The sequence below is a fragment of the Pantherophis guttatus genome, chromosome 2 (genome assembly GCF_059756535.1).
Source record: "Pantherophis guttatus breed Tessera chromosome 2, ASM5975653v1, whole genome shotgun sequence".
NCBI classification, from domain to species: Eukaryota; Metazoa; Chordata; class Lepidosauria; order Squamata; family Colubridae; genus Pantherophis; species Pantherophis guttatus.
In genome coordinates this window covers 102,684,632-102,699,464 of record NC_142064.1, presented here as the reverse complement: position 1 = coordinate 102,699,464, position 14,833 = coordinate 102,684,632, and the positions used below count along the sequence as shown (strand labels likewise).

Below are 14,833 nucleotides of genomic sequence, written 5' to 3'. Positions count from 1 at the left end.
ACAATGTTGATGTACATACAAAATGGACAGAGCTTCAATTACAGTGGCACCAATTGACTCTTCCCCACACCACAGTCTTTAACTGGGACACCACACTTAAATCGGGATTTATGGGCTGCATGGGAAGCACTAGATGATTAGGCTGGGACTTAATTATAAAAGTCAGTTTTGATCCTTTCCCCCTTTTCCTTTTCCTTTTCCTTCCGTATTTTCTAAAGCGGCAGAAGCTATGAATACCTGCTACATAGCCAGCACTTATTCCACTTTCTCTGTGGAAGAAATTGTTGCTGCTGCACCTACTGGTTTACGGTGGTTCCAACTCTACCTCCATCGGAACAGGAGGTTCTCAGAGCAGCTGGTACAACGGGTTAATGCATTGGGATTCCAGGCCCTGGTGCTCACAGTTGACGTTCCCTATGCTGGCAAGAGACGGAATGATATTCGCAACAATTACCAGTTCTTGAAATCCATTCAAGTGAAGAACTTTAAAGGAGCTTTTGAGGTTGGTAACTCCTAAAACCCATCGGTTTAAAAAAGCATGTGAAGGAAAGGATGGTGGATCTTAGAATCCAAACATGCTTGCACATTTTAGAATCCTGGCTGAGTTTCCGAAATGTGCAGTCTGTAAACTAGGGTTTAGAATTGCCTACCTATGCAGCTTCCACTACTGAGGCATAAACTGTTTCTAAGACTGAATCTTCTGAATTAATGATGTGACCGTGAAAACCTCACCCTAAACAGCTGTACGTGAGCTTCCGGAAGGACAACTTCATGTGATGTTTAAACGTAGCAAGTTCACATCTACAGAATTCATTTCTGAGGTATTATCTTCTGAATTACTAACAACCTATAATGTTAACAGATGACTAAATTATCTCTCTCTCTGAAAATTATTTTAAAAATACCAATATTAATTATTGATCAATTTTGTCTGACTGCTCCACAGATGGTTGAATGACCATCAGTTGAGGAAGCTATAATAATGGATTCCTATATTTGGCAGGAATGAATAATTTCCTTTCACCCCTGGAAGGAAATTATCCATTATATTGTATTGTTCTTAGGCAAATATTCTAATAAAGATATTTCATTAGTAGCACTTAATATTTGATATTTAAGTAACGATGTGTAATATTTACTACTAATATGAGTACATATGGTTTTATGAAGGACATTTCATTTTTATTTTTCCTGTGGAAATTCTGAAACTCAACATTTCCCAACCATTACTTTGTCATTTTGGCCTTAGACCAGAAATGCCACCAAAAGGGCCTTATAGGCTAAAAAAGAACACCTATCTGGACTTATTCACACTACATTGTGTGAACACTACATCACAATGGTTGAGCCATTGTGACAATATAGTTCTTTGTGATCCACAGGTCTTAATTATTCACACAGAAAATGACCAAGACCATTATATATACAATAATATGTAATAAAAGCCTGAGCTATCCAAAATTAAATCTATGACATTCCTCAAAATAAGCTCAAGTATGATTGATTAGCTGGGGAGGGAGGATGAATCCAAATCCAGATTTTTAGAATATACTTTGCATATTTGTACTTGATAGTCAGAAATATGCATCTGCTGGAAGGGGTTTGTTGCGGGATTTTTTTTTTGGCTCAAACTATCGAAATGGTCAACGTGAAAAAAAGACTGTTCGTTTTTATGGAAAGTCAGGCGACTCTTAAACTCTGCAAGTTTTGAAAGTCCTGGTGAGGAAAACCTTCATCAGCTGTTTAAGATGGAAATGCCAAACCTTTAGTGACTAACCATGGGGAGGGGGCAGAGAAACAGATTTCCAACTTCCACCTTCCTCTACTTGAGAAAAGGGTCATGGAAAGGCAATGCAATCCCAAACGAGAAGAAGTTTTCCTGGTTACAGTAAATGAATTCTTGGGGTAATTGTTCACTCTCTACCAGACTGTATTAAGCAATGACCAGGAAAAAAAGAAATCCCCTTGAACTATGAAAGGGTATTTGGCATTTCCTCATCACTAAATTACATCCTGCCCTTCCTTTTCCTGGATCTCTATCTCTATCTCCCCAGGGAAGGAAGCTCACTCTGCTATTTTCTCCCATTTTCTGTGGTTCTCCTTGTGTTAGCTACTGAAGCGACATGTTCTTGGGCATCCTGAGGCTAATTGGGGTGCTGGTGTTCCTAGAGGGTATTTTAACCTTCATTGTCACAACCCTTACAATCTCTTGCAAACTTACAAGGCTTCCTTACAGCAAAATGAGGAATGGCAAAATATTGTCAAAAGGCTACTGATATATTAGAAGTTGAGACCTGAAGCACCAGAAAATTTTGGAGGATATTCATGAAATTTGTCAGCTTTAGAGTCTGGTACCCTGATCTTCTTGTCAGCAAAACAGAAGGCACCTATTACAGCATGCTGGAGAGTTCTTAGGTGAATTCAAGCGTTCCGTGGGACATATGTAAGACACTTGGAAGCACCTTATAAAAAGATAATTATTTTGGAACAGCAGATATTAACGAATACATCAATGATAGGAAAAATAAATTATATACAAACCTAATCATATTACTGGAGAAGTGTTAAATTATAATAATTTGATTTATATAAATCAAATAAAAAAAATAATATTGCCGGACCTGTAAGCTAGCATTTACTTAAACAGACGTATGCATACAATGAACAATGAAGTTTCCGTCTTCCTCTCTCCTTCAGGATGAAGACCAGACTGAATATGGTCTGCCCCCTGGATCCATAGACCCGTCTATCAATTGGAATGACATCACCTGGCTACAAAGTCTGACCCAGCTGCCAATCATCATCAAAGGGATTCTGACAAAGGAAGATGCTGAGCTAGCTGTGAGACATGGGGTTCAAGGGATTATCGTATCCAACCATGGAGGAAGACAGCTAGATGGAGTCCTTCCTACTGTAAGTCATGAGCCATTATTTATCCTATTTGCAATCTGTCTATAGCAAACAATGTTGCATTTTCATTGTAAGGATCCTTCCTGAGTAAAGTTAAAGTTAGAAAACTATAACACCATTTAAAATGTGAGCTCCATCCATCCAGTTGCTAGAGTCCCAAACTCCAAGCTTCACAAAATAAAAAACAGAATAAACATCATAGTATAACATATGGCAAAGCAGCAATAAAATTGTTACTCTGCATCATAGACAGTAAATCATTATAGTAGCTATTGATAAAAATAAAAAGAAATCTTCTTGTAAAAAGTTTTAATCGGCTTTTGCAAAACTTGTTAATAGGATGTTAATGTATTTGGGGTCTCTCTTGGAAAGGAATTCCTGAGCTTAAGTACAGCCCCTGAAGATCCATTTCCTCCTCCCAATCAAATGGATATCGGGGATTGTTGAGATATGCAAGAGGTTCTTGGCCAATAATTTGAATAGACAACCAGGTTACACAGAAGGTTTATGTCCTTCAGATATTCTTGTCTTCAATCATTTGGGATTTTTTCAGCCCTGGAACCTGTATTACTGGGAACTAACTGAAAAAGGGTCTATTTGTTTTAGTTAAGAACTCACACTCACCCCATCCCATGCAATTGTAATAATTTAATTTGATTGATCATGTTTGCAGATTGCTACTCTGGGTGAAGTTACTACTGCAGTGCAAGGCAAAATCGAAGTTTACTTGGATGGTGGAATACGAACGGGGAATGATGTATTGAAAGCATTGGCACTTGGAGCAAAATGTGTCTTCATCGGCAGACCCACAATGTGGGGTTTGGCCTATAAGGTGAACATAAGTCTCTGCATATGAGTGGCTATGATAAAAAGTTGAAGATAAATAGCTGTCTCTTTATGTGAACAACTGAAGTCAGCTTCCCCATTTTCTTTAGATTTGCACTCACTAGATAATGCTTCCCATTTGATTTCATACTGCATGCCTGTCTAACGATCAAGCTTAATGTACAAACTTGATTTATTCAGTAAGCTTCATTACGTCTGCTCACATTCACATAGACCCATATACACACATTTTTAGATTTACTTCAGGTCTCTGATGCAGGAGGCTCTTAGCATGACAAGTTATAATTCAAGCAAGGATAGTGGAGAAAAATTTCTATGCAGAATGGGAGTTTTAAATCAAGTTGATTGTTCACCATAGGAAAAGCTGGTATTCAGAAAGCAAAAGCTGAGTTTTTACAAACAAGTTCTTGGTCAGGCATAAAAAAAAATTCTGCTAGTATTTAGTCTTGGTCTCTCGTGTGCTTGAGCACATCTCTGCCTTTTTATAGATCATTATACCCTTTCCTATAAAGACAAAGCTAATTATAGCCACAACAATATGCTTTACTGAATTTTATGATAGCTGGAGGCATGGAAGTTTAGAAAAAAATGGAAAAGAAGAAAGCGATGGTATGTTATAAGGTTGCTAGAACTGCACTAAAATGAAAGTTCTAATTAAATCATTCTGGAGAAAATTATGTTCTCCTTGAAGACATCTGCAAAAGGGTCAAAAAAGTCAAGTTGGTAGCCATGATGATTACAATCAAAGCCTTGGCCCCTTTTACATGAACAAGTTAAAACATGGAGATATTTTATAATGTTGATACGCCAGGTTAAAACTAAGAAACAAAGTAGATCATGGAAAAATTGAAACAAGACAATGCACACCAGCAGTTTTCAAACATTCCAAGTGTTTTCCATAAGATCAAAGACTATTTAAATCTTATTTTTACCTGGGTGAAGTATGTATATTGCTTCAGCCATCAGTAGGCAGAGATGAGCCACATTTATACATCATTCAAAAGAGACAATAAAAAAGCTACAAAAAAAAAAGATCAGAACACATGTTCTCCACATTTAAAAGAGGGAGGATCTTGCTTGTATAATTAGAATTGCCATCTTGATTTTTTTGGCTCTCCCCCTCCCAGTGTCCCCATTTTCTGGTATCCAACAAATAAATAAAACCTTATCTTTTTTCTAGACCCACCTGACAGTTGTATTCTCCTAATCCAGAATTGATCCCTGTTTTCTACACTGGTTTCAGTTTTTTTCTGGTTATGAGCTATGTTGCAAATACTGTAGTAACATAATAATAATTAGTAGGAACATAATTCCATGATCCTTAGATCAAATTTGCAAGATTCTAAAATTTACTCCACTAAGCAGAAACAATTATACTGAAAGTAGCTCACTAATGCTTTTCTGGTCTCAAAAATTCACAGATAATTTATTGTTAAGACACACATCTGAGAAACAGCAAATGGTTTTGAAAAATGTGCATAAAATCGGATAGCTTTATTATTTTTTTAAAAAAGTCAATAGAAACAATTTGCACCTTTAAAAATTTCTTCTCAATGCTTTTATATGAGCACCTATGTATTTTGGTGGAACTAGCATATGAAAAGTCTGAATGGAGGTTAAATATGTAAATGAAACCAGAGACAGATTTTAAGGATTTATTTTAATCCATGAAAAAAAGTTGCAACCCGAAACAGTACCAAGAAACCTGGATGGTAAATGAAATGGTTGAAGCAGATTCATACATATCTAATAACTAGTTCAAACTTCCCTACTGTGCCAATTTATTTGGTCTCTCAACAATGCTGTTAGAGAAAGTGAAGATTCCCAAATACTCTTGGGAATGGCTAAGAGACAAGTAATATTTTTTTGAGAACTGGAAATGGAATATAGTTAGCCTACATCCCTTTTCTCCCAGTCAAGGCACTAGCATCTTGCTCAGATAGGGTCAACAGGTTTTACATAGCTTTAAACACTGACAATTCTGATTAGAAACAAAAGAAAATGCTGTTACTGAGAGCCTTTTATTTGAAAAGGCTTTCAGTAACAGGATTCTGCAGGATTCTCTACATCTTCAAGCTAGGTTAGCCACATCATTTACAATGCCATTCATTTTTGAAACAGGGTAAAGAAGGACTTCAAGAACTTTTGAAGATTTTAAAAGATGAATTTTGTCTGTCAATGGCTCTCACAGGTAAAAACATTTTTAATTTACTGTTGTATTTTATTTTTTCATTTCTTTGATTGGTATATCTCTATGTGTTGATTAGATTTGGAAGGCCACTTGACTCTAGAACTATTCTGAGCAGCTTACAGTATAAAACAGGTAAAAAAGATAGAATCTGAAATAGTTCTTCAGTTGTTTCCCATATATAATATAAACACTGACAAGGCTACACAAACACCCATCCCAAGGCCTGGGAAAACAGCTGTGTTTTTAAATTTCTGGAACTTTGTTAGGGTGGAAGCTGGATCTCTGTGGGAGGGGAGATGTCTTGTACCAGAGGACAGTTTCATGACTGAGAAGACACATTTCCTGGGTCCCAATAAACAGCATTTTTTGATTGAAGGTACTTGAAGGGTATCAACTTTGTTCAATCTTACTGATCAGGCAAGCCTTCAAATAACGGAGCCTATGCCTTATACCGGCAGGGCCGGATTTTCCTATAGGCTAACTAGGCTTCAGCCTAGGGCCTCAAGATCAAGAGTGGCCTACATTCAAATTGTTAGCAAAATTAAAATTACACTTTCACTATAGGTGAAAGGGCCTCTTAAGTGGAATAGCCTAGGGCCTCTTTTCATCTAAATCCGGCCCTGTATACCGGTATAAGTACCGGTAGTTACCAGCACCTTAAATTGCACCTGGAAATCCACTGGCAACCTGTGCAGCTCCGTTCTATATAATGTATTTTATTATTTTTTATTTTGAATATAAATAATACAAACATAATCCATATAAATATAAATATAAAAAGCGGGGAATACAAATACAAAATATAAATATTACAGTGTATACCCCCGAAGACCTTTTTTTAATATATTTTTTTCTTATATTTCTTCTATAAAACTAAAAGATATACAATATATTCCAATTGTGCCCTTATCCCCTCCAAAACAACATGTATTCTTGACTAGGCTTATTCCCTTTGCCCTTTGTTTTTATAAAATCCCCCCTCTACTTCATTATAATTGTTTACATTAATTGTCCCTTCTTAAAATTTAATTTCTGTTGTTAATTTATTATTTGTTGCCGTACTGCATATTTCTTTATACCACTCATTTCTTTGAATATCCCAATTTCCAAAAAATTTAGAAAAGTGATAAATCAACCATATTCAGAGAATAAAGCGAGAATAGTTATAAATGATGGTCTTACAGAGACAAAAACCTTAAACTGGGGAAAGAGACAGGGTTGCCCTTTATCCCCAGTTTTATTTGCATTATTGATGGAGGTTTTGGCAAATGCAATTATGGAAGATTCATTGATTGAAGGAATTGGTGTACAGAAGAAAACTAAAATACATTTATTTGCAGACGATACATTATTAAGATTTCAAAATCCCGTAGTTATTATAGTCAGGGGACAAAGTTCTATATAAAATTGATATATTCAATTTCAAAATTCATAAGGTGAATTTGCAGAGGAAAGTGTTTTTCAACTGAAAAGTAATTGTATAGATATTCCTCAACTTACGACTACATTTGAGCTTAAAATTTCTGTTGCTAAGTGAGATATTTATTAAGTGAATTTTGCCCCATTTTACAACCTTTTTTGCCACAGTTGTTAAGTGAAACACTGCAATTGTTAAATTAGTAACACGGTTGTTAAATGAATTTGGCTTCCCCATTGACTTTGCTTGTCAGAGGGTCACAAAAGTGATCACATGTCTCCAGGATGCTATAACTGTCATAAATATTAGTCAGTTGCCAAGCAGTTTTGATCATGTGACCATAGGGATGGTCTGTCACTGCGTTATTTTATTTACCAGCTGAGCTCATTATTTCTGGACTGTCAGACTCTCCGTAGCTTTGCCAACTTCTTATCAGTAAGCTACGTGTTTCCGTATCCACCCACATTCCTTCACTTGCTCTTCACACACTTTTTCCTTTGTTCTCTTTCCAGCAAGGTCCAGCTGATATAGCCGGCAAGAATTATTTTCAAAAATGTAACAATTAACTTTTCTTAGTTAGTGAGGTGTTTTATTTTCTTTATAACAAATAAATGAGTTTTATTAGAAACCTTCCTCGCGTTTCTTTTTGGAATATTGCAAACAAGGATAAGCCTCGATTCATCTCCTCCTCTAAACCAGGGTAATTAGTCCCAGAGCCAAACATGGGATTAATAAATGCCCTGACATTCTGATAGCATGAGGATGGTCTGATTTATGGCTTTTTCCTTGTTTTTGTTACTTCTGATAAGAGCGCATAGGCAATTAGTTTTTAGCTACTGAGGTACGCTAATTATATTGCTGAGATGCCGAAACAGAAGTAAAACAAATACAAAATGTATTTTGCTGAGAAGGTGGCAGAAAGGAGGTTTCCAGATTTTCAGCCCCTTACTACAGCCACACGCCTGGAACAAGAAAAAGCCGTGGGAACAGAAATGGAGACAGATAAGACAGAAGCTGTTTTTGAAGATGATGATTTACGACTGAGGTCAGTAACATTTTCTTCTGGTCTTCCAAGCTCTGAAAAAGTCTTCCCAGAACCTTCTGAATTTGTAACGCTCGATGCAAGGCCAAAGCACACTGCTGAGCAAAATTCCTCCCACACAGAGAGAGAAACAATTCATTACTCTTCTCAAAGCCCTGAGCTCACCCAGCGTGAGATGGCTATGAAAGCCTATCATGACCGTATAAAACTCTATGAACAGCAGCTATCCCAGGCAAAAATGGCTATAGCTATGCTTGAGCAAGATATGGGAGATAACTTAAATTTTTCAAAAAGCGCCATATTGTCTTCTTGCTCAGAGCCAAAGACACTCCCCCTGGTGGATTCTGTGTCAGGCCAATTAAGACAGAGGGCACTGCATACGTCACATGAAAGTCTCCCTGATCAAGTTACACATGTCTTACATAACCACTCCTACTCAAAAGCATACAATGCCCCGTATGCAAAGCTGCCCGAAGCTAAAGGTGCAGCGCCATCTGCTGGCAAAAGTAATTTACTACAAGAAGCTGAAATGCCACAAGTGTCTCCACAGGCCCAAACTCAAACACCCCCTGGTGGTGTTGGTGTCTTTTTAGATGGAACACAATTAAACTTAATGAAGCAAAGGCAAATGATTGCATCTCCAGCAGGTCATGCCGATATTGCAGCTCAAGCACAAATGGCAACTGGAATACAGCAGATTCCAGTGCATCAGCCACAGCAGCTACAAATGCCTGCATATGTGCCCCAGCCACAAGTGCAAATAGGGCCACCTCTTGGCCCACCTCCAATGGCACAACCAAGACCATTTTTAGGTCCACAACAGGCACAGCAAATACCACAGGCATTCCTGCCAGCACAGCCAGCATACCAAGTGCAGGCTCCTCACCAGGCATTTTCTGTCTCTCCATTAACTGGTGAGTCAAAACTAAAAATGTCAGGACACAATTACAAAGCCTGGGTCAGTGAGATTACACTATTGCTTCTTAGAGAAGGCACGCACTGTATGGTATTTAACCCACCTGCTCAACCATGGGACTTTGCAATAAGAGATTTAGAGATAAGGGCTCGCACAACATTATTGATGTCCATGGATACTGAAAGGCAGGTCACTTTTCCAGCAAATACAACAGCCCGACAAATTTGGGCTGAATTGGAAAATTGCTACAGGCCTATCTCAATTGAATCTTCATGTTTACTCATGTCTGAACTCCACGGTTCGAGATTGAAACCTGGTGAACAAATTGGAGGACATTTGACCAAACTGAAAGGTCTGAGAACAGAATTGAGAGAAAGAGGCCATAACATTGAAGATATTCAAAAGATCAGCATCATTATTAACTCTTTGAATTATGAATGGAAAGATGCTGTTACAAAAATTAACCAAGTCCCTATTGCTCAACGCACAGTGGACAATGTCTGTAGACTTTTAATTGAAGAAGAGGCATTCATGTTGGCCACGCCACATTTGAGAGGACCACCCGCATCAAGAGCTCCAGCTAGGCGCCCCTTCCGAGGAAGGACCTACGCTCCAAGGATGCCAAGATGCTACACCTGCGATCGTGTGGGACATGCCACCCGGGATTGTCCCCAACGAGTTCCAGCTCCTGTCACATACCAGCCCAGAGGAACAGATTCCAGAGGCAGAGGCAGAGGCGGAAGACAAGGTCGTCGTGGTCCCCGGCGTGATCCACAAACTCCACTCGCCACGTTGGCTTTAACCAATGATCCACAACCTCAACCAGAGTATGACAGACGACTCCTGTGGACTTTGGACAGTGGTGCAGCATTGCATGTCACCTACAGAAAGGAACTTTTCACAGAAATGCACGAGCCTGAACCTGAACTACGTGAACTTTATTCTTTCTCCAATCATCCTTGTCAGGTCAAAGGAAAAGGAACTGTTTATGTTGAAGAGCTCGATGCATTCATTCCTGATGTTTATTACATACCAACAGCAACCAGTAATTTGCTTAGTCAGTGTCACTTGTCTAGAATGTTAAAGTTCCAAGTTCACCACCTTGAAAAAGCAAGTTACATAGTTAAAGATGGAGATATTGTTGCTGAAACCATATTAATTGGTGGTGTTTATTACTTAAAGCCAAAGCCTAAAACACAAATACAGGCAAGTATGCAAACTCCAAAAAGGGAGAGCACAGGCCCAGATAGAGATGCTCCAGTGAGAGATCCTGTTGCTATTCCTAAGGCTCCTAAAGCCAACAAAAATAGAATTGGTAAACAGGTTGCTCAGAGCAAGCCTGAGGTTCCGCATAAAAATGTTAATGTTGAGAATTCACTAACAGGTAAACCTTTGCATTCCAGGTGTATCCATAAATGGCATAGAAGATTGGGGCATGCCAGTTTCCGTGTTCTTAGGAAGATGCAGGAGTTTGCAAAAGATTTGGATCTAAAGGGGTGTAAGGTGTTTTTGGATTGTGCTGTATGCAAGAAGGCCAAATCCAAAGCAGCAGCCATTCCCAAACGCGCTACATGCCTGTCAACATGCATTTTTGATTTGGTTCACATTGACATAGTTGGTCCATTCCCGCCATCATTTGGTGGTAGAAAATATTTTCTAACAATTGTTGATAATTACTCTAGATATGGATATGTATATCCTATGAAAGAAAAATCAGAGACCTTTCAGATCTTTAAAGACTTTGCAACCCTTGTTTCTACCCAACACCAAGTTCGCATCGCCAGAATCCAGAGTGATCGTGGTGCCGAATTCATGTCTCAGCGTTTCCAGGACTGGATGCGTAAGAATGGAATTATTCATCAGACTTCACCCCCTGACACACCGGCTCACAACGGAGAGGTACTGCAAACCATGATGCGTTGTCTCCTAGAAGACGCCAACCTTGATATGATATACTGGGGTGAAGCTATCAAGTATGCAAATTACATTGTCAACCGTACTTGGAGCAGTGTAACAAATCAGACTCCTTTCTTCATGTTGTATGGCTACAAGCCTGATCTTAAAAACATCCATATTTTTGGTTCATACGCTATGGTGAACATTCCCTTAGCTCAAAGAAGAAAAGGAGGTCCAGCAGCAAAGAGACTGAGATTTATGGGTATTGATGATAACTCAAAATGGAGCAAATTTATTGACTCTAAACATGTAATTGTGATTTCCCAATCTGCTAATTTTGAAGAAGATATTGACTGGTCCAGGATTCATTCCAATGATCCTGGAGTTTATTTTCCTAGAGATGATACTGCTGATGCCACGCAGATTGATGATCAAGATTCCACTGGTTCTTCTCAACCCGATGTTCCATCTTCGCAAGCCGCGGATGCTGACGCTAGCGACGAAAGTGAGGATGAGGACGAAGCAGAAGAAGACTGGACAGTTGTCCCGAGACGTTCTAAGAGGGCCACAAAAGGAATCCCTCCACAACGATATTCTTGGCAACTGACAAAAGCACCCTTGCCTTTGATTTGCAATGTCACACTTCCACCTGATAATTTCACACAAATCAAGCAGCTCCCTGATTCAGAGCAAGACAAATGGTATGAGGCAATGCAGGCTGAAATGGACAGTCTAAAGAAACTTAAAGTATTTACACCTGCAAAACCTCCAGCAAACAAAAAGGTCATTGGCGCTCGATGGGTCTACAGAATCAAAACGAAACCAAATGGTGAGTCATTGTACAAGGCCAGACTTGTAGCTCAGGGTTTCGCTCAACATTATCCTGAGGACTACACAAATACCTACTCACCGACAGTCAGAACTGAGAGTGTAAAAATTGCTTTAGCAACAGCAACTATCCTTGGTTTAGAAGTTTTACAGTTTGATGTTGACACGGCTTATCTACATGCAGACCTAGATGAAGAGATCTACGTGAGAGGTCCTCCAGGATTCCGACAGCAAGAAGGGGATACCTGGTTTCTAAACAAAAGTCTTTATGGTCTGAAACAATCTGGTTTAATGTGGTATTTATGTCTTATTGACAAACTAAATTCAATGGGCTTTATTAAGTCCGAAACTGATGAGTGCGTGTTCACAAAAAGATCTAACAATGCATATGAGATAGTTCTTGTTTATGTTGATGATATTGTTTATATTGGTCCAAATAAGCAAATGAGTGAAATTTTTGCCAAAGCTTTGCAGAGATACTTCACATTGAAATCATTAGGTCATATTAGCACTTATTTAGGTGTTCAGATTGAAAAAACACAGAAGGGGTTTAGTCTTTCACAAGAAGATAAAATTGAACAAATTTTGCATCATTGCAACATGAAAGATGCTAACACAACAAAGACACCCATGCAAACAGATTTTCATAACTTGACACAAGAAGAAAGTCCTGAATTCGAGGATCAAACACTTTATCGTTCAGTCATTGGGTCACTATTGTACATTAGTAGTTGGACCAGACCCGACATTGCACTTAGTGTTAATCTCTTATCACGACACGTAGGTAAGGCAAAACAATTTCATTGGACATGTATTAAGAAATTATTGAGATACCTAAAATACACTAAACACATGAAGTTATTGTTAGAACCAACACATACTGATTATGCAGAATTATGTTGTTATGCAGATTCTGATTGGGCAAGTGATAAGAAATCACGTAAAAGTACTTCAGGTTATATGATGTTCTTAAATGGATGTCCTGTTTATTGGCAAGTACGTAAACAGAATTTTGTTTCTTGTTCATCTACTGAAGCTGAATATGCTTGTGTTTCAGATGCATGTAATTCCCTAACTTGGTTTGATGCTTTAGTCACAGATATCTGGACACACCCGATCCAACCGATCACCGTGATGGAAGACAATGAATCGGTGGTTTATATTTCTGAATCTCATTTCACAGGTTCTAGGTCCAGACACATTGACATTCGTTACCAAAACATAAAGCATTTAGTGAAAAAAGGTTTTGTCAAAATGCAATATGTATCTACACATGATCAAATTGCTGATATGCTCAACAAACCACTTCCAGCAGCTCAACACGAGTATCTGCGTGAGAAGATGTGCCTTATTTGATGATGTACTGATATTCGCTCAACTGGCAAAGAAGGGGAATGTCACTGCGTTATTTTATTTACCAGCTGAGCTCATTATTTCTGGACTGTCAGACTCTCCGTAGCTTTGCCAACTTCTTATCAGTAAGCTACGTGTTTCCGTATCCACCCACATTCCTTCACTTGCTCTTCACACACTTTTTCCTTTGTTCTCTTTCCAGCAAGGTCCGGCTGATATAGCCGGCAAGAATTATTTTCAAAAATGTAACAATTAACTTTTCTTAGTTAGTGAGGTGTTTTATTTTCTTTATAACAAATAAATGAGTTTTATTAGAAACCTTCCTCGCGTTTCTTTTTGGAATATTGCAAACAAGGATAAGCCTTGATTCATCTCCTCCTCTAAACCAGGGTAATTAGTCCCAGAGCCAAACATGGGATTAATAAATGCCCTGACATGGTCATTAGTGTGAAAAACGGTAATAAGCCATTTTTTTCAGTAACTTTGAATGGTCACTAAGTAAAGTGTTGTAAATCGAGGACTAACTCTATTTGAAAGTCAGGGAGTGGGGTGGATGCAAAATTAGATTTCCATGTTTAAATGTACTTCTATTCATCAGCTCATAACAAGAAACTTGAATCTGTTTTAATTTTTTTTCTTGATGAGCCTTAATTGTTTTCTGGGTATACTAGATTCTTTTAACCATTTGCATATTTTCTTTTCACTTAGGCTGTAAAAATGTCTCAGAAATTGGCCGGCATCTTGTTCAGTATTCCAAATTGTAAAGAACTCTTCTGCGACACTCACCAGACCAGTAGTAGCATGGTAGCTAAAGAAAAGAAAAGAAAAACTCTGGATGATTAAAAGCAAGGGGGAGACCTCGGCCACCAACCACATGTCAAAAGGTTGTCTGATGAAATTTTTGCAGTCCCCTGAAATAAATGGGACTGGCCGATACTGAACTGTGAATAACTGGGAGCCCCATTCTTTTGCATGCCTGTCTTCATGATACCCAGCTAGGAAACATTCCATAAAAACTTTCAATTTTACTACATTCTCCTCCCTGAATTAAGTGTGTGAAATGCCATACTATCCAATGATTTATGTGTTTTACTTTGAATAATACAATAAAACGAAATCATGGTATCACTTACTTAGAATGGCAATATTAGGCTACGGAGTCCAAGTACAGTTCAGTGATGAAATCTTAATTAAAACATCCCTGGCAGGTTTCTATCCAGCATCTGTTTGAATACGTTCAACAAAAGAGAAACGACCAATTTGCTAGATTAAATATTCTTTTCATTAGGTTTCTTTTTCCTTACTAGAACCTGTCTTTACAACTCTGAAGTGCTCCCAGAGGATCAATCACTCCATTAATCAGAACTCACCATTCCTGGTCAATAGATGATCCCAGAAATGCATCAGCCAATCTCTATTCATCTTCCAGTTAGA

The 14,833-nt window shown here is 38.3% G+C and overlaps 1 protein-coding gene across 9 annotated transcripts in view; it reads left to right on the top strand.

Annotated features, from left to right (window-relative positions):
• HAO2 (hydroxyacid oxidase 2) overlaps nucleotides 1–14,531 on the top strand; it is an 84,069-nt gene extending 69,538 nt beyond the window's left edge. For 3 of the 9 annotated variants that reach the window (XM_087888318.1, XM_087888317.1, XM_034411026.3), the window contains 5 exons: nucleotides 219–502; nucleotides 2,698–2,913; nucleotides 3,584–3,742; nucleotides 5,878–5,947; nucleotides 14,108–14,531. In XM_087888318.1, coding sequence (XP_087744444.1) covers nucleotides 219–502; nucleotides 2,698–2,913; nucleotides 3,584–3,742; nucleotides 5,878–5,947; nucleotides 14,108–14,163 — 785 coding nt within the window. In that variant the 3' untranslated portion in view covers nucleotides 14,164–14,531. Of the gene's footprint in view, nucleotides 1–218; nucleotides 503–2,697; nucleotides 2,914–3,583; nucleotides 3,743–5,877; nucleotides 5,948–8,275; nucleotides 13,718–14,107 lie in introns of those variants that run through there. The other 6 variants (XM_060690309.2, XM_060690307.2, XM_087888315.1 and 3 more) reach the window with 5 other exon arrangements.
• Nucleotides 14,532–14,833: the final 302 nt, after the last annotated feature.